This window comes from Achroia grisella, unplaced genomic scaffold (assembly GCF_030625045.1).
Source record: "Achroia grisella isolate CSIRO2021 unplaced genomic scaffold, CSIRO_AGI_Agris_v1 utg511, whole genome shotgun sequence".
NCBI lineage: Eukaryota > Metazoa > Arthropoda > Insecta > Lepidoptera > Pyralidae > Achroia > Achroia grisella.
In genome coordinates, this window is record NW_026712905.1 from 5081598 (window position 1) to 5105402 (window position 23805).

At 30.9% G+C, this 23805-nt stretch overlaps 3 protein-coding genes across 4 annotated transcripts; 1 reads left to right on the top strand and 2 right to left on the bottom strand.

Annotated features, from left to right (window-relative positions):
* Positions 1-90: 90 nt before the first annotated feature.
* On the bottom strand, positions 91-6165 carry LOC131846648 (dynein light chain Tctex-type 1-like). The gene is made up of 3 exons (XM_059196005.1): positions 5901-6165; positions 4878-5046; positions 91-4333 (listed from the first exon to the last, which is right to left on the bottom strand). The coding sequence occupies exons 1-3, from the start codon at positions 5919-5921 to the stop codon at positions 4179-4181; spliced, it is 345 nt and encodes a 114-aa protein (XP_059051988.1). The 5' UTR covers positions 5922-6165; the 3' UTR covers positions 91-4178.
* A 698-nt stretch (positions 6166-6863) lies between these two features.
* LOC131846638 (ras association domain-containing protein 8) lies at positions 6864-12423 on the top strand. Of its 2 annotated transcripts, none has more exons than XM_059195992.1 (10): positions 6864-7100; positions 7207-7317; positions 7401-7522; positions 8217-8411; positions 8977-9208; positions 9502-9618; positions 9872-10074; positions 10414-10528; positions 10962-11088; positions 11395-12423. In XM_059195992.1, the coding sequence occupies exons 1-10, from the start codon at positions 7029-7031 to the stop codon at positions 11493-11495; spliced, it is 1395 nt and encodes a 464-aa protein (XP_059051975.1). In that variant the 5' UTR covers positions 6864-7028; the 3' UTR covers positions 11496-12423. The 2 variants fall into 2 exon arrangements, with proteins under 2 accessions (XP_059051975.1, XP_059051976.1); XM_059195993.1 differs by having other exon boundaries at positions 8220-8411.
* An 87-nt stretch (positions 12424-12510) lies between these two features.
* On the bottom strand, positions 12511-16667 carry LOC131846640 (inhibitor of growth protein 2). The gene is made up of 5 exons (XM_059195995.1): positions 16426-16667; positions 15378-15584; positions 14849-15037; positions 14215-14334; positions 12511-13675 (listed from the first exon to the last, which is right to left on the bottom strand). Exons 1-5 carry the CDS (start codon positions 16559-16561, stop codon positions 13353-13355), a joined length of 975 nt encoding a protein of 324 aa, XP_059051978.1. The 5' UTR covers positions 16562-16667; the 3' UTR covers positions 12511-13352.
* Positions 16668-23805: the final 7138 nt, after the last annotated feature.

The following is a 23805-nucleotide window of genomic DNA, read 5'->3' on the forward strand; positions in this document are numbered from 1 at the left end:
TGGTATTGTATAGTAAATTTGTAAATAAGAGGAATTATCTGTCATAATAATGAAGTTAAGAAATCGTTTTATTGTAGTCATAGTTGTAGGTTTTACTTTATAGAGTATATTTTACTGTGTAAATAATAACTTTAAGTGGGATAGTCAAGTGTGTGGCGTGGGAGTATTATTGCAACTGTGGACCCAGAAATAATTATGAGATTTGTTCAATGACTCCCATTATTGTAGCACGGATTAACATTATATGCACATTTGTTAGCTTTAAAACTGTAACAGCACAGCTTGTGTTGCAAAACATGCAGAATACAACTACTAATTTGAATGTAAATTATAATTTAATTTGTGTACTTTTTTTTAATTGGCAAGTTGGATATTTTAGCATTTTTGTAAGCATTTATAGACTGAACTCTCACTCATCACAATACAAATTTAATCATCACAGAAAGCATCCAAATTACTAGTGAATGCGATATGTTGCAAAGAACTCACAATATGTTTTAGTGATTTAATGATTAGATGCAGAAACCAGTTATTATTGTTTTAAAAGTGTGAATGAATGCCAATGTCATAGGGTAAATTGTGTAAGTAAAATTGTAACTGCATCTAATAATGGCAGTATTAAATTAATTTAATATTTGTCCCCAAGTATTTTATAGATAAAATCAATAGAACAGATTATAGTAGAATAAAAATATATATAAATAATAATAGATTTAAACTTTTCAAAATTTGTATGTAGAAATGAAATGCACCAAAATTCAAAATGTGTGCATATGGCTGGCATGAAACGTATGATAACTATTTACTATTTATTACGTGACATTTTACTTATAAAATCTCATAAACATGCAGAAAATACATATGCAAGATAAGGTATCTTGCATACGATTTTTTATATGTTGTAATTAATTAATATCAATATATTGTCATTTAGTATATATATTATTATTGTTTACGTAGCAATTATTATATTTGCTATTAAACGATTTAATTAATAATTTGATATGGCAACTTAAATTACCACTTAAACTACCATTATGGTAATTTAAATTACATTTTATTTTTAAAGTAAAGAGGTTTAATTTGATATTTTAAACGTTTATTGTTCATTATGAATGTAAGTAATAGGGTCTTAACACGAATAATTTTATGCTAAATAAAGATATGATGTTTCAAGTAGGTAGCACTAAATGTCTTTATTTACTATGAAATGATTCATGTTAAGATCCGATTATTAATGTACCTTGATTATTTACTTCAATCTTTTATATCCCATTCACGTAGATATTTTGAGAAGTCCTTTCATAGTAGATGCCTACAAAACAACATCATAAAGGGAACCTATATTGAAAATGTTATGTCTATAACCCCAGCCGTTTTAGCAGTGCGTAGATAGACGCGACAGGTTGTCTCTTTAAAATTGTTGTTAATTTTGCAATTTTATACACTACTATTACTTATATAAACGTGAAAATCAAATCGATATTGTAAATTATTACTAAAGTATCGTTTTGGATTTTTGTTATTACTATTCAGTATAGTATATTATTTAATACCGAAACAATGCCATTATTACACGTTATACGTAGTGTATGTGCCATCACAATCGGTATGAAATAATATAATACTCCTCAAAGTGTTTAGTATTTAGTTACGTACGTTTGGTGCTTTCATACATAGCCGATCGTTATTAAGTATTCTTTCTTTTATATGAATCATTGCTGCCGTCTTGCTACTTATTGGTAAATTATTTAGTGCTATTTTAATTATAACTTTAAAATGAACATCATTTTAATACTCTCGTGTTTGTTGTATCATTCAAATGTTCAGGAAATAATATAATACAGTTAATTTTTTACCGACTTATTTTAGATCCCCGTGAAATAAAATGAATGCAGAAATATTACTAAATAATTTAATTATTTGATTGGATACAAAAATACATTGTACATGTATATAACACCAGTGTCAATAAAATCACGCACTCGGATCTTATCAATTCAGTCATAAAATTTTTACTGGTTTAAAAAACTTTGGATTTGTCAATAATGACTCTATCAAAGTACGAAGGCGTGCGTATATGATGTGAAAGTGTCCGTACACTTCGATATAAGACGACTACACCTCTGAGAGAACTTCGCTACAATATTTATGGTTTAAAATATTCCTTAATTTGTAAACACAATTTGGTAATCTCTAAATTTTGTAAAGGAACTACTACATGTTTGTTTGTTGTAAAATGATTCAAATTCATGAATTATATCTATTTTCTATTATAAAGTGAAATTTCACCCAATGTCGTACGATACGTCGTATGCTTTATAAGAAGATAATTTTCATTGTATTAACATGGTGACCAAGAGTCTTGACATTTTCTCTAGTTCCATAAGTAATAAGTAAGTCATATTTTTAATAAAGGATAAAAAGTATGACGACACTTTTTACTTCATCACTGAAATGTAACGGTATCCACACATAATCGTTAATACAGATTAATTTTTAGCATATATCTAAGGTGGGGTGAGGTGTTTTCGTATTGTTGCTTTATAATATTTTTGTACGAAGTTCTCTTTGGGTGGTCGACATAGTGGATTTAAAACTAGTCTTATTTTTCTGATTTATATCAAATCAGTCACGCAGTTGGCTGTATGAATATGAAAGCTGCGATTTAATTTTGATAAACGGTTGTTATTTCTTTACATTTTATATGAGAGTTAGTCGAAATTAGTTTACATCGAGTTACGATAATAATACAAAGTACAGATAATTTTAATCATTATACTTAACATATATTTTTAAAATAAGTTTTTACATAATAATTAACAAAAAGTTTTTTCCATCTTTCTGAATATTCCTTGTCTATTGTATTATTATATATTGGTATCTTGAAGGGAATGTCAATTCTATAGTTGATGTATTATGATTTTTTATGTCGGTCTTCATCTCTTTTATATTATCGGGATTTGCTTGACTAGTTTCAAACTTGTAAAGCAAACTTATCATAATTTAAAATGACTCACGATAATGGATTGTGTAAATTTACTTTAAAATCAATTTGTAAATTACCCCTTTGACATTATTATCGTTGATTTTTATTTGTTAGGCGGTATTTCAAAGTGGAAATAATATGCTTTAAAATTATGTAATTATTAGTTCTGTACCTATACAATAAATTTATTAAAAAGACCAAATCACCAAGTGATTAATAAATTTTGTGTTATTGTAAGTGTAAACATCTGCTCTTGATATTATTTTGTGTTAAAATAATACCTTTATTTTTAATGTACACAATGCCATTTTGCCTAATATTATTATAAATTATATTCAATTGCTTTAAAAGCACCAATTTTACAATGCATAGTTCTATGACTTGTCTATACATTTTATTACTTTATTTATTTCTATTATTATTTTGTATTGTGGTAAATTTTACCAAAAATAAAAATACTAAAATGTGCTTTACATACTGTTTCATTAAGAGAGTACCTAAGAGCTACAGTCATGAGTCATAATTAATAAATAAAAATTGCATGGGTATAGGTATTGTGCGAGTCATCCAGTATGATGACTCCTACAATATGTCTAATAATAATAATCATGTATAATGGTGATAGAACATATACTCTACTACAGTATATGTTCTGTGTGTGTGTAGCTGATGTCCACACATCAGCTATAAGAAACATGTAAATCATGAAAAATATTTTTTTTAAAAGGCTCAAATAGTTTTTACACTATTATTAGTGTTCCTAAATTATGACCCTGTGTAAGTCAAATGCCTGAAAAAGAATCTTAAGTACAAAGCTGTATGATGATTATGTATTAACTATGATCATCTACATTGTAGAGTGTCGTCGTCTTATGGTCATCCCTAAATTACATTATATTATATATTATCTTATATTTGCTATAACGGTGTGGACTGAGTGAAATTATATGATAAGAGGTGGAAGGTGTCAAGTTTAGTGCCATCACATTTTCAAATATACATTTGATTAAAAAAATAATTAGTCGCATCGTATATGCTGCTTGTTTATTATTTAATCATAGATGACATACGTTGAACAAATCTACATCTAGAAAGATGTAGATTTGTTCAACGTATGACATTAGAGGGAGGGTCAAAATAATTAAATTCGTGTGATTATTTTTTATGGATGGCATAAACATTTATTACCCTATAATTGAAGTGCAAGGGCCCATATGTTCACAATGCAAAACATGAACTTGTTCTCCCAACGCACTGTACAGGTCCCGTCGGTCGCAGTATCCCAGTAGTAGGCTGCCGCCGTGTGTAGACCAGAGCCATTCTTCTGAGTTATTATAATTTGTACTGGGTAATGAAAAAGAAATAAAATTATAGGTATGTATTTAAAATAAAAAATGTGTCCGACCAAACTTTCGTTTCAGCCTAGTTTTGGCTTCGGTTTCGGCTTGAAATCGACAAACTATCGTTACGGCCTCCGGTCGGAGGAGAATCCCAACTCTCAACATTCATATTTATTACTCATTTAGTAATTTTTTTAACTAAATGAGTAATAAACATATTTTGTCTTAAATTTGTTAAAGTAACTACTTAGTTGCATACACATGTAAAAAAAGTAAAATTTCGGAGATATGCGTGGGCAAACACGCATATCTCCAAAACACACATAAATAAACATACAAACATACATCCCCTAAAATTTGTATCCAATGAATTTGCCTTGGGCCTCCAACGGTAGATATAGTTACGCCACTGTTAGGAATCGCGTCTGCTAATAACGGTATTTTTTTTTCAAGGAAATTATTGTTCTTATGGATTCTCTATTCTGGTGAGGAATTTATTAAAATGATTACATATTACGATAATAATACCAATGTTATGAAGCACTTACTGATGTATTTAAATGGCTTATTAAGTTTATTGAGTTTTGACAATGTTTTTTCAGTAATAATACTAATCCACTGTGGAGTACGGGAGTGACTGTAGGAGTTGCCGCCTAAACATAATTCAATATTATCTCTAACTATTTTTTGAACATCTTCTACATTAAACGTTAAATCCTGAAAATTATACATTTATATCATAATACAATTTTATTACCAGTCTACAAATCTTGGAGTCTCACTAGTTTGTTTGTATTGCAAATCTAAGGCGCCGACAAGGTAATCCCAAGAAGAAATGTTAAAGCTTAGTTACATTGTGAATGAAGTTGGAAGAAAATCATTTCGTACTTCTATTTTAAACTTAGTTACTTATTCTTGATCGTGGTAAGGATATTTCTGGTTACAATTTCAATAAATTCGTAGTTTGTCAATGTTTTTCAGAGCCTTGTTACAACCTAGACATGTCATGAGTACATACATACACAAAAGTCATGAGTATGAATAATTTTTGTGCCAATTTATACTTCTGATATTCGTATACATACCTACCCCGATATCCAGACGGCTAGACGGCTATAGGGGGACATGTTGAATGAAATATGGACTTAGAGCACGACGTCAACAGTTGACAATACTATTGACCCTCACACGTCGTAAAGGTATGTAAGGTAAGTATTTTCATAAGGACCCTTGGTTAGAATAGAATACATGGTTCTATCTAGGACTAAATAAAGAGCGTATATATATGGTGAATAAATGAGTTTTGAATAGCCTAAATCACAAATAAACAAACAAATTAATTGGGTATCTCATGGCATTTCATAAATCAGTAATAGCAAATAGTAATGGGTTTACTGAGTACTATAAAAGTATTATAAAAGACCAATTTTCAGAAAGGCAGGATATATATAGGGATATTTTAATATTTATTATTATACACACACATATATATATATATATATATATATATTATTATTATTATTATTATAATAAAAAAAAAATATTCGAAAGAAAAAGAATATAAGCATTACCTCTTCGTCATCTTGAGCCATATTTCTATAAATTATAACCGAGTAGTTATTACTTAAGTACCTGACTAAGCGAAAGTTCCAATTGGAAGATATGTATCTAAAAAATAAGTGATATGACTATAATTAATATTGTCAATGCCAGTAATATGGTTTTCAGCCAGTCAGCGTTTATTCGGTTAATAAATACTACTGAGGAAAATATCGGTATACTTCACAAATTTTTCAGCATCCTTTTTCCATAAAAAATAAAAGTAGGTATATTTAGATTATCAAATATTATTAGGAGACAATATTAAAATTCACGCCTTGGTGCAAACCGGAATAGTGGAAGTCGTCTGGGGGAAATGACTGTTAGTAATCGGCACTAATGGTACAATAGCTAGCAATGTACGTACACTCAGAGTGAATCACCACTGCCGCGAACTAACCCATCTGACTTTATTTACCTCTACTGTATTCCGCTAGCGTATAAAGTTCCTCGTAAATTGAACATATACGATGGTTTAGCAAATTTAGCATACTGCACCTATGCTCGTGGGTTCAATTTCCGTTTATTGGTTTGGAATTTTAGTGTTGTTACACTATTACATGTAAATTAATTCGGTGATTGTTATTAACATGTACTAATTCGCTAATTATATAAAAAAAATACAATTACGATTACAAATTGAAAATTAGGTAATAAAAACAGGTGTTCCTGCTATATGTGTAAAGGAACACACATTACGGAATATTTATGGCCATCCCAGTCGTTAAAAATTGTTAACGATTATATTATCACTTTCTGCTAAAAGAAAACAATAGCTAGAATGGGAAAATACGTTAATTCATGATTAAATTCAAGATCATAGCTCTAAGTAATTAACCACTATGCTAAACCATAAAACAATAACGACAGTACAGAGTACCAACTGCTTGTTTTGTTGTAATCTCTTTGATCTGTATTCATAACCCATATTTTGTTGTCAATATTTGTCTGTCATATATTTTCTTTTGTGTTATTGGCATGATTTTGTCGTATTTTATCTTGTTTTATGTAAGAAAAAAAACACAACCCAGTTGATTAAGTTTTGTAATAATGTCGTAGACGGGTAGACAGTTATATTCAGTGTATATTATTATAAATTAATGGAGTTGAAGGTCTGGGTGGAAGGAATACAAAGGATTGTTTGTGGGGTCACAGAGACCACTACTTGTCAGGTTGGTTTGTAAATCAAGAAGTTTCTGTGTTATGTATGTTATGGGATCACAATTTCGTTGTTATAAACTGTCTTAATTTTTACTAATTTCATTTTACGTTGTGCAGGATGTAGTTTTTGCTTTGGCCCATGCTACGGGCAAAGTGGGCAGATTCACTTTGATAGAAAGGTGGCGAAATAACGAACGTCTCCTGGCTCCTCAAGAATATCCACTTAAGGTAATTTCGATTTATTTGAATCATTATAGTTTGTTAATTGATATTGTGTTAAAATGATAATAATGTATTTCCCTAATTTACAGATTCTGTCAAAATGGGGTGAATACTCAAACGACATACAATTTATATTAAGAAGATCTGATTCTGGTAATAGCCAGAAGTCTCTACAGAACACCAGCAACACTAGGTCTCCTATAGGAAATGGGTTTGTGTAATAATTTAGTTTTGATTCTATTTGAAATGGTATTTACTATACTAAAAATAATTTGAACAATTGTAATTTAAATATTACTTTTCTGTCTCTACAGAGACATACAAACATCTAGTTACGCAAACTGGCTCCTTATTTATCTGTTTTTATTAAATATATATAATTTATCTTATGTATTCATATTATTTTCAGTTTATTCATTTAATAATTATTAGCCCAGAAAACAATATTTAGATAATAATGGTTATTACAACTGGGGTTATATAATCTATCTAAAATCATATATCTGAATATTATAAAGCTGCAAAATAATGAATTTATTATAATACTCATTATTTGTGCCCAATATATTTTAATACTAGCTGACTGTGAGGCGTAACTGCTAAAATCACAGGTAAATCCAAGGGCACAAGGTAAATGGTAGTTAAAAGCATATATTCATACTTATTTGTCTTAGTTCACATATGAATATTTTCTTTGTTCTCACAATCAGAACTATGTCAGCTAAGTGAAAGTATGTGAGAACATTCACCATATACCTACTCTTTGGCTTACCCATCTTGTATAAAGTAATACTGAAGAAATATTGGAAACACAAATGGTAATACCATGTTTATTTATTTTCATGGTATTACCATAAATATAATTATTACTAATAGTAATAAAAAATATATAATTATATTTTTAGCAGCCATAACACATCAAATCCAAATATGTTGGAAAGTCAAAACTCACCAAATAGATTAAATGCAACACCAACTTATAGCAATAATAACATAAATAATACATCCCCGAGTAATCCTGTTGGAGTGGTGAAGGGTGTGCAACAAACCAAGATGCTAGAATCTGATAGTCCTGTATTGAAGGATGTCCCACCTTATAGGTAATCTTTTAATTTAATTTCTGTCTGAATTTGCACTATTTTAAGATAATTGGATGGTTTTTTGGGATACATTTTGTATTAACTTCATAAGTTTATTTATTTTTAATTGTGTACATAAAACAGTAATGAATCAAATAATTTCTAATATAATACAAATTGATATGATTGTGTAAAGTTAGCATCATGTATAACTGAGCATTATTTTACTAATCTATGAACATTAACACATTGCACTCCTGCTGCACTATATCACTAGCATCAAGATATTTACCGCTTTTTGTTGGGTGTATAATAAAATCTGTATAAATTATAAACCTACCCTACTATTGGTACAGATATTATGAATGAAATTTATGAATTTTTGCAGTGTATCATATTTTTTTTTAACTTTTAATAACACTTACCATTTAATGTTATTTATTTATTATAGTATTGTTATGCTATACAATTGTTTAGTTTCAAAAACAAGGAAATTATTTATATGTTGAAGTGTGGAAATTAATTAACTTCTCTTTTACCCACAAAAAATTGATATGCCCATAAATTTAATATTTTATATCATTAGAGAACCACCACCTCCTTACCGTTCACCACCACCGCCATCACAAGCTTTACGGAAATCTCCAAATCGTATGCGCGGCAATCGGTCAGCACATATGTCACCCGTCAACTTACCCGAGGAGAGTGCTGAGAGAAGCCCAGAAGCAGTCAGTTACAACAGCCAGTACAGAGAGCTTGTGTCACTGGTTAACTATCAAAGAGAGAAATTGTCAAGCCAACAAGTTGATCTTATTAAGGTAATTAAAACCTATACAAAATTTTTGGTGTGAAATGTTTATTTTATTATTATTATATTAAGTTAAATTATAAATAATAATAAGTAGTTAAAATGTGCCCAAGGGTACTTTTGATTAAACAAGTCTATACTTAATGCAATACTTTTGTTTAAATGAGCCTACATCTAATGCAACATTGAAATTTTTTATGAAGAGGCGTCAGAACCAATCGCATCATTATTACTCTAAAAAAATAAATTGTATGCTCCTAAAAAAGAAATCCTTAAGAAATTATACTTAATAATTTCTTATAGTATGATGCTGAAATTGGTTACTGGGAAAACAAAGGTCGCGAGCAGGATCGGCAGGTGGAATTGTTGCAACAGCAAATTAATTCTGCCGACAACCAACTGCGCATTAGCACTGAACAGGTATATTATTTGATGTGACTGTAACAATTATATTATTTTGTATAAAGATTTTTAATCTAGTGTTTATTTAATTTATTGTGTCTATTAGAAAGTAAATTTCTAAGAGGTATCTTTTATATATTTGTCATTTATCATCATCAAAAGATGTGTCTCTGAAGGGCTATGTCCAAGCTGTAGATGTAAGTGTAGATACTAATATTGTTTGTAACAAACCTTAAATTTTTATAGTAAAATCAATGTTTTTACAATTAAGGTCCAGGCTTTAAATTATATAGAAGAGGAAAGCGAAATAGTCAAACAGAATGAGAAGACACTGAAATCTGAAATAGTACTGGTACGGTCGAAGTTAGCTAACTGTGAGACTGAGCTATTGCAATGTAAGAACAAAATACGGAAGCTCATGGAGGAAATTCACAACGAACAGCGTATATTAAATAGTCGTCAGCAGGAAAATCGGTAAGTAAAGTAAAGTTCACTATATTGATAAGATAATTTTGAACCAATGCCAAATAGGAGGAAATTAGTTATTACAAGTATTTAAAATTCGATTCCAATGTTTATTTTTTAATTCAATTAGTCTCTTCAACTACTCTAGGTATTCTTACAGTTTAGTTGATTTCAGTACGTACATACAACGTAACATTTATCAGTACTTATGCAAAGCAGCTTATTATGAAATATTTTATAGTAATGTGTTATGGGTACTAAACAATTGATATAAATACTTATATGAGGCTCGTAATGCTTGTTCAATTTTGGTCAATCATACTGAATATATTTAATTGTTCATTACAGACAAGCATTGGAGAGATCAATGCTCGCCGAAATGGAAAACCTGCAGAGTCAGATACAGCAAGCCAAACATGCCACTGAAATAAATCATCTCACAGCTGAAAATTTAAAGCGCGAGGTATTTAGCTTGTACAAATATTACTTACATACATAATCTTAATATTATAATAAATAATTTTAATAAGTAATTACATACTTTTAATATCATCAATAAAATCAAGACCTTTCCTAGGAGGGTGGGAGGAGGCTTTTCTTAATTTAACAAGAAAATCTTTATAGAGTTAAGAATCTGGTTTAGGGAGCCCCTTCGGTCCTTAAACGAGTGAGTCTTTATGAAGATTTTTCGGATTTTTGTCGGCTAAAACCTGTTGGCCACTACTCCTGAAACATGTCGTCGAAGGCATGGGAATGATTTCGTATTCGCCCATGGGAGGAGTCCTAGAATATAATAACTTCAATCCCGCTGTTATAATTAACTTGTGACGTAATTTATGGATAACCCTAATTGTAAGTATGTAATTACTATAAATTAAATTAAATAAATTCATCAGGTCGGTGTATTAGAAGATGCAATTATGGAGAAGAAGCGTCAGGTAGAACGGTTAGTTCAGGAGATGAAGGAAGCGAATCTTCAAAGCCTGACGGGCAGCGTGGATGAACTCCGTCACCCTTTAGACGGTAATATTTTACAAGTTTATTTATCTATTTATTTCTATTTGAAATAGCTTTTGTATAATTTGTACAAGCCTGTGAATTATTGTAAAAATGTTCACATTTGTTTTCAATTGAGAACAAAAGCGTTTTTTTATACGACCATATTCTACGCAAGTCCTAAATTAATTTTGATGATTCTTTGAAATTGATAAGGTTTGTTTTTGTTAGTTATTCGTCAACATTTTTTAATTATAAACATAAAAATTAAGAGTATAATTTATATGAAGTCTGTGTTTGATTTAATATTCAAAGAGTGTATTTCTTTTTCAGGTTTGTGCAAAGCAGGTAGTGCACGTAGAATTATAGGATCCCCACGCCAGTTGGAAAACGCAGCTCCTACAAATAAGAATCCACATGGAGTTTGGGTATAACAAGGACCTAGAAAACAATAAATCAAACTGAAAATTACTTACTTATGAAATATATATAATCATATACGTAAAACTTACGATGTTGAAACCGATCTTGTGTTAGTATAATTTATTCATATTTGTGTTCAAATTAGTGTCATATTGGAATTTATATGTCTCAAGTTAAGTAATTATAATATTAACTTTTATAGTTGTTTTTACAAATATCAATTGATATTTTAGCCTGATGAAAGTATTATCTTGTCTTGCCGTTTATTTTTTAGGATTATACTTTGAATATCCCACTTTGATTTGTGTGTGAACATGTTAAGAATGAGTAGATAATTAGTTTAATCGAAGATAATAACGTGTGTGAACTAGTAAATTATGTTTTTTGGTACTTGTAACTTTTGTTTAGTGTCATTGATTGCATTTTAGTTTTTATTGGTGTTTAGTAAATGTTGTATATTAATAATTCGAACCTGAATTGACGTGGTGATACTTACTCACCGATATTTAGATATAATAGAAAATTTAGATACTAATTTATATTATCAGTTTACCATTTGAAGCTCTTTATATGATCATTGTATTTAAGAAAGATATTTTACATAATTTTATGTGTATTGCTGTTCTAAATACTTGAATGACGATCTACTTTAATACATGTTATGAATAATTTGCAATATATAAATAATTATATTGTTAATAATAATCTAGTCGAAAATAAAAGCCATTGCAATATTATAGAAACCAACATAATTTTCATGTACTTCATTAGAAAATTCGTGGCATTTATGGTACAGTACCTAGGTATATTAGAATTATGAGGATTAGAAAACCGTATTAGAGATAAGCATATTTTATAGTTCTTGCTGAACATTGCGGAAGTATATTTATTAAATTTTGAATATTATTATTACTATGCATGGTTACTAATAGTATTTAGATTTGTGTATATTAATTCACATATTAAAAATAAAATGAAAAAAGTATTTTTTTTTTCAATATACTATTCCGATAAGGCCCTTTTGTTACCCAGGTTTTTCATTAACAGTTTAATAATTGTCATTAAAAATAATAGGTATGAATCTTCACTATTCATGTTTCTAAAGTTTATTTATTGCAGAATTTGATGTTACAAGCATTGGATTTTTATAGGACAGTAGTAAATACAATGAAATAAAACTATTGTTATTAATCTTATATTCAATTTATTGACAAGAGTTGACTACGCGCATTTTATTCTTCGTAAATAACTATATTAAAATTAAATTATTTACATCAAATACCACATGTATTAATCTACAAGTAAACAATTTATCACATCGTTGGAACGAGGGAATAAATGTGCGTAATCGCTCCACTTTTGGCAACACTATATTATGAGAATAGTTTTCTACAAAATAGCTGTCGAAAATGCAAAATTGCAAAGTCATTACTGGTTAGTTACGAGAATGTATTTATATAACTATACCTTCATAATGTATATTTGTTAAAACATATTTGTTTCAACCAAAATAGTTATTTTTTCATTTACTCTGTTCTAATTTCAAACATAAATAGAGATTCTTCTAATAATAATAATTATTTGTAACTTGGAATCAAGACTTCTGTTATAGAAATTAAGTTTAAAATCGGTTCATTTAATATAACTGAAATGATATTTAAAATATTATTTTCGACATGAATCTACCGATACATCTGCATGAAGAGTTACTATATTATGGATAACTATATTTTTAAGGTTATCCTATTACAGAAAAACATTTTATGTTAAATATACAATAGTGTATAGAACTGCAGTACTGTTGATTGCATGATTGCACTGTCTTTGAATCCATAGCCACTTTAAATCTTCGATTGGCCAGATAGGCGCTATGCTTTCTCTTCTTTTTCCCTGTTGTACCTTTCAAGCTCTTTAAGAAATTGTCCCTTCGGTTTCATAACGTTGGGCCTATCGCCGCGGCACTTGGGGCAAAACCACTTCCCTTTCGGTTTAGTTGTTAGAGAAACGCATGAAAAATGGAACCACTCTATAGGACAGAGGTCATTGTCACAAAGAATCATTTCACCAAATGATATCTGATCGCAGAGGCAATACCGTGGTTCATCGGGATCAATTGCGTCTGTCTCTTCAGGTGGAGTTTCAGAACGTTGTGCCGTCTGTCTTGCTTTGCGTTTTTTCTTCTTACCTATACCTGAAATCATTTAAGTTTTGGTTTTAATACTCTTATAAAACTACTATAACAACAATATTATTGGTATAGATTACTAAACTACAATTAGGGATGACCAATTTTAATGAAATTTGGAACATACATAAACCATAATTAATAATGGGTTAGGGCTGAACTCTATTGTAATAGCCACAACATTGTAACAGCCATGTCTAGCTAGCCAATATTTCAAATTGAATCTTCAACAGATTTCTTATGCTCTAGAAAATTCAATTTTGTTAGATGAAATTTGATGATTGATGATCGCAGATTGATGATGGCTGATCGCAGATAGATAAAAAAAAAAAGATGAAATTTGTACTAAATACTAGCAACCCATCACAGCTTCACATGGTTGCACTACAAATCTTTGAATTTCACGGCGTATCTTATACATATAAACTTTCCTCTTGGATCACTGTATCTATTGCTAACAACTGCATTAAAATCCATTGAAATTTAAAGGATATAAGCAAACAGAAAATGGCAGATTTTATACTCTGTCTGTGAAGATGCATTACCTTTCTTATGGGAAGTGTTGTGTGCATGTCTTTCACTATCTCGTTCACTGGAGTCTGCACCGTCTGTAGCAGCACCAGCAGTTGTACGTGAGCGCCGCGCGCGTTTTGACCATCTTTCACCTAATTTAACAGTAAATATTCAATAAAAGAAAAGGCTTTCCATCTAGATCACATAAATTGTAATATAATGTTTTCAATTATAAAAATAATTTATTATATTTCAGAGAGTCCAGATATCAGAAAAGACAATTTTCGGATATCAAGAGAAAGTAGATTGCAACTACCAGCTTTTGAACTTGTTACCAGCTTGAACAATTGAGTTTTAATACCTAAAATGGTATTAAAATTCAGATATAGGTTTGTAGGAAACTCAAACTCATTCTTTCTTCCCCTCTCAATTGAGATTTATTGAATTATAATATTTCATGTCTATATCCTTGATGAATTATGCATTCCTCCAGGGTATAGCCATGTTATAATTAATTCGGTAAATAGTAAAGAACATTGATGAACTGTGCTCATCAATATTGTTTTTAAGACCTTTTAAACACAAGTGAAGCATTACTTGGAAAATGACTCAGTGTCAAATTCATTAAGTTATATAAACCCAAAATAGTGATCATCAATAAATTACCTCCTGATTTGTCTCTTTCGACTTTCTCCTTTTCCTTTTCGTTACTGCGCTCTGGTGGTGGTGGTGGTGCAACAGCCAAGGGTTGAGGCTGTACTGTGCCACTATCCTTATCTGTAGTTCGTGGAGTTTCCAATGGAGTTGCAGGTTCTTCTTTTGTTGTACCATTTGTGTTCACATCCAGGCATGAAACTATAATAAAATTCAAAACAATTATAATTTGATAGAATTAAAATAAAAATAAATTTAGTAAATATTATGGACCCTGATGATGTCCTCGTATTTAATTATAATTGGTTGAGGGATTGACTTCGTAAATATAATGATTTAATTGTGGCAAAATATAAGAGTTTTTTTCATTCATGATTTAAACATATGATATAGTAGAAAAAACTGGTTAGACTTTTTCTAATTTTATCTAATAATTATATAGCATTTTATAATAATTATCAAATCCAAGTATGTAAATAATTTTCGAAATTCTACATTTGTCTTAGAATAAACAACAGTTAAGTTTAGATATGATATTTACCAAGTTTCTTGTGGTCAGCATCAAGAGATCTCTGTTTGTTATCTATGAGATCTTGCAGTAATTGCACAACTTGTAACTTCTCATCTCCAATTTCCTGTGCAGCAACAAGAGATGACTGTAATCGTGCCGCAGCTCGCACTCTGCGTCTCTCCTCTGTGTTTGTGGCAATGCAGACTGCAATATGTGTCTCTGCATCTCGAACACACTCTGTGAATTAATGTTGGACATTAGTCTGTAATTCATGAAATGTTATATTCATATAAAATAATCTACAAATTGCAAAAGCTTATAGCAGTCTAGTGGTTTATTATTAGTCTTATACCTGGTAGTTGCAGGTATGATTCCTTGCATATTAAAAGCATTTGTATTCATGTGTTTGATTGTTTGTATTTCTATTAGTTGTTTATTACACATAAAGCACAACAAGCTCAGCTTAGTTTGGAACTAGATGGATTCTTATGCTGTCAATATGATATCAAGACAAAAAATAATACCTATTATGATAAAGTATATAACAAATATAATACACAGAGATAAAGAATAATATTAATAAATATTATGGTTTATGTTATGTAGCTATACTTATATAGTATATATGCATGTAAAGTTATAGAAATGTTAAATATATAGTGATGTTATAATGTACCTACACTTGTTATATTTTCTATAGGTCTTAATGGCGAAAACATTTCACAACAAGCCTATATTTAATGCATGTAATATAATACAGTTAGACATCAAACATATACATTGAAGACACATATTAATTTTATTTAATCGTATTGTTATTAAAATTAGAATGTTTGAACAAATATCATCGTTTTAATGATGGGAATAAGATAAAATATAAGTGAAACAATGATATTTTCGCCCACCACAACAAGATGTTATATCTATAGCTATTTAGATGCGTATGTAGAAAGGTGAGTGACAACTGTCAACACAAGATTTTCAAGGCAGTTTCATGAATTACATGTTGTTTCTATTGTATTAACAGGTAAACACTATTAATTTACAACTACGGAGTAGTCAAAAATAAAAAAAATACCTCTGTATGTTACATCAAGCTCGCGCATACGCGATAAATGTCGTTGCAGGTCATTCGGTAGATTTTCGACACAATCTAAGTAATTTTCAACATAAGTTGCAGAAAGTAACGCTTCTGTAGAAGTTTGACTCAACATGTTTACGATTTTAATAAACTTTTCATTATCACAATACGAAAAAGATGACAATAAAATAGTTTCAAAGCGAAACAAGTTCAAGTAAATTACTGTGGTTACTGGCTACGAGCTGTCAAACAAACGACAACCGTCAATCACTTCAATCAGCGTCAGTCAGCATCATTTGGCCATCTTGATTTATTCCTAATCTCGATTATACTTTTCTGTTAATCGATTATTATGTATTAAAAAAAGGCTTGAAATAAAAAGTCATGTTGATTAAATTTAAAGTTCTCTCTTAATCTTATGAATTAAAATTTATACCTTTATAATTACTAAATGTATAGGTTATTACAGTATTTTCCAAAGTGGTCCAGATGGACCACATGGTAGCCCACGGGAGTCTCCAGTAGTATAAAATAAAATTCTGTAGTATAAAATTTTATTTGAATAAAAGTTTGCATATTCAATATCGAGTTGAACGTGAATAAGATTTCCAAAATCAATCATCTCCTACTCATCTGAACATTTTTTCAGACGTAGCGTTGGTTGCAGAGCAACGATGTTAATGGTAACTCAGAGATTGATGTTTGATAATTTTATATAGTTATATCTAAAGCAATTGCGTCTAACTAGGTAGATCCTTATAGGGGAAGGTGGAATGGATTACTACTAATAAGGGTTAGTGAGTTCATTGCTAGAAATTGTAACAAATTAAACAAGCATATAGCAAAATTAGGCCTATGCACGACAAAAGTCTGCAGATTCTTCCAAACTGAAGAGGAAACGCTACTACACATCCTATATGGTTGTGGCCCACTCATGCGTAAACGAATTATCTCCTTTGGAAAGTTTACACTTTTTCCCGAGGAGATAAAAACCAACGCTCCTAAGAATATCTTTCAATTCTTGTCCCTGACAGGTCTAGGTAGCGTACTCTGAAAAAGGACGAACACAATAGATCTATGTAGGTCGCAGTGCTACAAACACCTGACAATAGCCCAAACAACCCGCCAACATGTTGCATGCTTAATTATACTGAATATGTATTAAAAAAACTAGATACCTATCTTCATAAAGGCATACTTGACTGATTAGTTCTTTACAGTTAACTATACTTGTGTGCATCTGAGAGAAAAAGGAAACTATAATTTTATCTAATACCTAATATGAATGGAGGCCGTGCTGAACACCTACTATAATTTCACCCACGTCTTCTTTGTCATAAAACTAAATTGTTCGAGTACAACGCAGTGTTCCATATAAACTCACGGTACTGGCACGCAATTAAGATATCATAAATTGTGACAGAATTCTTTTATGAACTTTACGTGACACATATCGTTTTGACGTGATTATTGGCAGTTCAGTTCCGTGAGTTTTCGGGTGAAGGGGCTAAATTTTTAGTAAAGTAGTGAATTAGTGTTTTATTCATCAATGTCATCCACACTTATTTTCGTTGGGTTGCCGGAGGATTCGAAGAGCTCCATTACAAAGTATGTACTTATTTATATAGTTTATTTCTCCCCTTCTAATATTTTATAGAAAATGTTAGAGCACGGATTTTGTTAAGAGGACTGAAAACTATTAATTTGAGACTTTCATACTTAATATATGTATTATTCTTACATCGAGAGGATGAGCTCCTACTTCCTACTCCTCGAGTTAGCTATGGTAATTGTTTTGTAAGTCCTATACTGTCTTAAAACAGAAAGAGATTCTCAATTTGAATATTTTTTTTGTGTGAAAGTACCAGCTTTTCTATTGTAAACCAAAATATATATTTTTTGTGATCCTACCTACCTCTTAGATTTGGTAATGTTGGATATATTGGTACACCTAATTGGTTTCATTACAGACATAAGCAATATGTTTTAAAGTAGTAATATTAACATTATAACACTGTTTAATGTTCTTTTACTGATTATTATTAACTTGCAACGTATCTGTATTATATGAATAAATAGGGACGCGTTTACATAATATTGTCTATTACCTTTTGACAGCAATATACTTATTTAATATATTAATATAATATAATTATTATACCAATAAAAAAGACAAAATTATTCGAGTAAAGATGAAAGCATGAATTTACAGCATATGTAGAAATAAATGACATCGTAGCCCTCCGGAATGACAATATGGAGTGCTGATCATGTATATATATATAGGCGATGATTGACACTTTTTAGTAAGGAGGTCGTAATATTTACCTAATAGTGTAGTGATCCGCTGATTTGAAGAAAATAAAGTGTACTGAAGTAAGAACTACTTAAGTTACTTAAAAATTACTCGATCGTAAATCATAATATGCGAACGTAGTCGAGGGCTCAGCTAGTCATCAATATGATCTAGCTGACCCGCGTAACTTTGTCTGCATTGCACTTACTTGATATTTCGTCGTTACATAATAAATGTTAAATGATATTCTGATCTATAAATTTTTATCAAAATCTATTCAGTACTTTTTGCGTGAAAGAGTAACAAACATCCATCCATCCATTCATGCATATTCACAAACTTTCGCGTTTATAATATTAATATGAACAAAGATAGTTCCTATACATCTGTATGACTTTAACATAGCCAGGATATGTTATGCTCATTTCGTACGTCTTTTTAGTCTAATTGAAGCTGTAGGTTGGTCCAGATTTATTCCAGTTTTCACGTAGGCGGCGTTTGCGCATTTGCCTTGAGATTCCCAATTAAGGCAAACGACAGGCTTGTTTATGTTTTAATGGTTTATTTGTTCAAATTAGGAGTTATTGTGCAATGTTTTGCTTATACGTATAAGTTTAATCGGCCTTGTATGTGTAGATTTGGTGCAGACTGCAATTGCTTTTGTTCTTTTACAATGTTTTTCAATCCTTTTGAATATGCGACTATTTCTTTTTATGCATTTGGAACGGCAAACAAGCTAACCTAAGCCTACTAATGATCCATTCCAGAGGACTAAGTTGTTATACCTCTATCCTGTTATCTGTACAACCAAAACGCATTTTACATAGCTGAAATAGGCGAGACTATGAGGTAACCATGCAGAAGACTATACAATCGACGGCTAGCAACCTCCTGAATAAAGACCCTACAATAAAACTGCCTCCTAAGTCAGTGATTTGAAGGACACACACATCGACATATATTATATTATAGTTTTTTTTATTGTATTGTTGGATAGACAATAATTGTTCAATTACTTGATCTAACGGAGAAAGGCTTGCACAGTTTACACACAACCCTAAAATGAGGAGCAACATTCGCGGCGTTGCTTACTCTTAGATCACGGCTTCGGTGGTCTAGCGGTTTACCGCATCGTCTTACTTCCGAAAGTCGCGGGGTCCTCCAGGATGTAACCAGTTGTAGTCATGAGAATAAGTTTGTATCGGACTGAGTGCTTTCTATGTATGTATTTGACGTACTCTATCAGATGTCTTGTACTCATAACACAAGCTCTGCATAACTTGGGGCTAGATGGAGCTGTGTGAATTGTTGAGAGTAAAAAAAAATTGGTCTAATAATTGTTCCTCGATCGCTTCGTGCGTGTCCTTCGACATATTTTTACCATCAATACAATCGCCAAGGTAATTAGATTTTATCCCACAGATTGAAAAACACTGTTCTTCAGCTGCATAAACCCATGTCTGCTTCCAGGTGTCACCGTGTCGTTGAAATTACGCCACGCCGTTGTGGTCTTGTAATAGTCGGTCCGTTTTCTTTGATAATTCGACTCGCTAATTCACATGCAATAGCGAGAATAAAAGGAACAACGGAGCAAACAATAGAATTGCACCCCGGATTGTGAATAAAATTAGTAGTTTCGCAATTTTCGTTTCCAGTCTCGTGAATGGAACTGTATTTATATAAGAATACTGTAACGGACATGCACCGATTAGCATTTGATGAAAATACTGTACAGTATTGTTTTGTTTATCCTAAATGTAAAAGAAGGTGTATATTAATTTGAATTTTAAGTGGATATATCCCTTTTCAAAACTATATTTTAAATATTTATAATATTCATTGTACCGTGCAAAGCACAAGTGCAAAAATTCTCATTACTTGAACCAGTGAGAAATGTTATACAAAGTTGCTTCGTGGGTAACCTCACCTAACCTAACTCTACCGCCCGGAAATTGCTTTGAGGTGTGTTTTGGTTTAAAGGGTGAGAAGTGTAAGCTATGAATTTCCAAGTTATGGAGGCATAACAACAATGTTCTTAGAAATGGTAACGCGTAAGGGATACAACGTGTATTATAATCTGTAATTTTTGCCAAATAGTCTTATGTGGAAACCCCACTACAAATCCTATCTATCCCAACTTATGTATAAAAGAAATATACCCTTTGCAAAGTATACACTCTATCCTGAGGAGATACAAACCATCACTCCTAAGAATATCCTTCAATTTCCTAAGATTGTCCTTCGGGTCGAACATTGAAAAAAACCAAAAAGCCTCAATAAAAAAAACCTGTTATATATGTATACGATGAACACCTACCATCTTTATAGAAACGCTTCACTTTTTTTTTCTTTATCATATCTTCATAAGTATTATTATTCTGAAGAATAGTACAGACTCTAGTATAATAGTTTGAATAGGAAAGGAAAGAAGGTGAATATATACTGTAAAGCGTGTATTTTAAACACACTAAAGTCGCAGTGATAAAATATTACATGAACTTCTTAGTACTTAAAACTAAAGTCGATGCAATGAAATATTATTTATTACTGATTCGTGCAGCCTGCAAGTTGCGGTGTCACGTAATAGGATTATTTTGGCTCAGCCATCACAGTTGGTAACAGGATAGTCTGGTTTTCCGGGAAGCCTTATAGTTTCTGAGGGGGCTTTGTAATGCAATGCAACCTGCAAGGGTGGAGCGGCTTGAACAACGTTATTTTCTGTGTATTCAACAATTTAATATTTATATTAATAATATCTCTTCTAAATTCATTACAAGACAGAAGAGCATTGATACCTATAGACAAACACTTAACGAAAATGAAATAATCATCTTAATATTTTAAGTACTTACATATGTATATTTATTTACAGTTTTTTCTTTGTATTTTTTTTCATATGAAATTCCGTATATTTTCATTCTTGGAGGAATGTTTAAATTTGATTATATACATCGATCTGTTTTTTAAGTTTTGTTCTTAATCTTAATCTATTCTCTTTAGTACAAAAAGCATATATACATACTTAGAGTTTAGAAAAATCAGAAGCTCCTGGGGAAAGGGGGGATGACAGTCTAGGCTGAGGAAGCGGAGGCGGTCGGCGGCGGCGACAGTCACGCACGAGCTGTCCCATCACCAAACAATTGCGGCACACCCTCGCGGAAGCTGCTCACTATTACATGCTTCGATACTCCTCGGGCCGTCTGCAATACTTGTACCTCGCCCTTGGTATAATAAATATATATGAAAAGTATTTCATATATATTTATTATACCAAGGGCTTGTCTGCGTCACACATATTTGACATTTATCATTATATTTCGCCCAATTTACATATTTTTTTTAAATTATAGCCTATGTGTTATTCTGATGTATAAGCCATATTACTGGAAAGTATCATCAAAATCCGTTAAGTAGTTTTTGCGAGTAACAAACATCCATCTATACTTACAAACTTTCGTGTTACAAACACGAAAGTTTGTAATAAGTATATTAGTAAGATTTATTGAATTCAAATAGTAAAATAAAATATGCTCTCCCGACATTTATTCCAGGTGAAAACACTTACATATATACGTTACTGATGATGCAAACTGTTATGTCTAAGATGACGGTTTTAACTAATTATTGAATACGTTTAGATTATAAACTCTTCATTTTACTATTTCCTTATACATAATTCGACATTTTTATTCCTTTCTAATTTTTGCAATCACAATCAATTTAACTTTTTTCAGTACGACGTATATTACAAATATAATATTAGGTACATTACAAATAAAATACTTTGATAAATTACAAACCATTATTTTTGATTGGCGTTAATGTCAACAGAGCCTGCTATGTCTGGCTGTTATAAAAGGCCCGTCTCTTCCGGAGAAATGCTCTTTTGATTGTTTTGTTACGTGCCCCTTTCCCGTTACGATATCTGTTAATTAGAGGGTTCGATACAATGGTTATAAAGACAGATAGTGTCAATTAGTGGTTATACCATCCGACACGGCATTGTTTATTTCGTAGAACAAATTGGTAGATTCAGCTATTGCCGACGTGAGTTTATGGTTTACAAATTGTTTCAAAATTTCTGTGTTTATTTGAACAGAATGGCGGATAAGCCCTTGATATGTTCCAGAGAAATCTCTTCCCAATGTGTGATAAACGCAAAAGTTAAGTATGGATAGATAGACGGATAAATGGATGTTTGTTACTCTTTCACGCAATAAGTACTGAACGCATTTTGATGAAACTTTATCGTAATTAGCTTATACATCACAACAACATAGGCTATAATTATAAAGATATTATAATAATAGAGAGAAATATAATGTTAAATGTCATGTAAGTATGATGTAGACGAAGTTGCGCGGGTCTGCTAGTATTTATATTCGTATACATTAAATATACCTACCTAAGTAAGAGTGATACATGAGAAACTGTATTGACTCCTATTACTATGAGTAATATGGCGGGAATATTCTTGTTGTAAAATACTGTTGTTTGTGACGACACAAACTATTATGCTTGTCTCATTTACAATGAATATACATAGATTATGATGGTTATAAGAAAGGAAGTACAGACGGCCACATTTTTATATTAATAAAGAGTAGGTTTATTATAATAAGTAGATCCTTCGTTAGTTTTTGTAATATTAAGATAATTCTTATAATCGCAGTATTTTGGAACATAATTGTCAAAAAATTTACTGGAGAAAGAAACGTTTTCTACATTTTTCTCTATCTAGACAGAAGACGAAAATAAGTCACCCGAGGTGTCTTTTATGTGAAACTTTTAAAATCAATTCCTATTTTTAATTAAGCTAAATAAATACCATATTAAAAAGTATTATTAGTAGTAGATATTACGAATCCCATTACTAGCATTGTGTCCTGTCAGATTAACCTCCACGAAGTCGCTCAGGAAACCGTAGTAGTTAATTCCTGATGAATTATTAATAAGGATTTATGAGTGTGAACTGTACCACAGAATATCTAATAGCAACTTAAGGAACATGCAGTCGATTGCCTGTGGCGTTAATTCTCTCCGACAGGAACGCGTAGGTGTTAGCAGACGACCAAGAATTA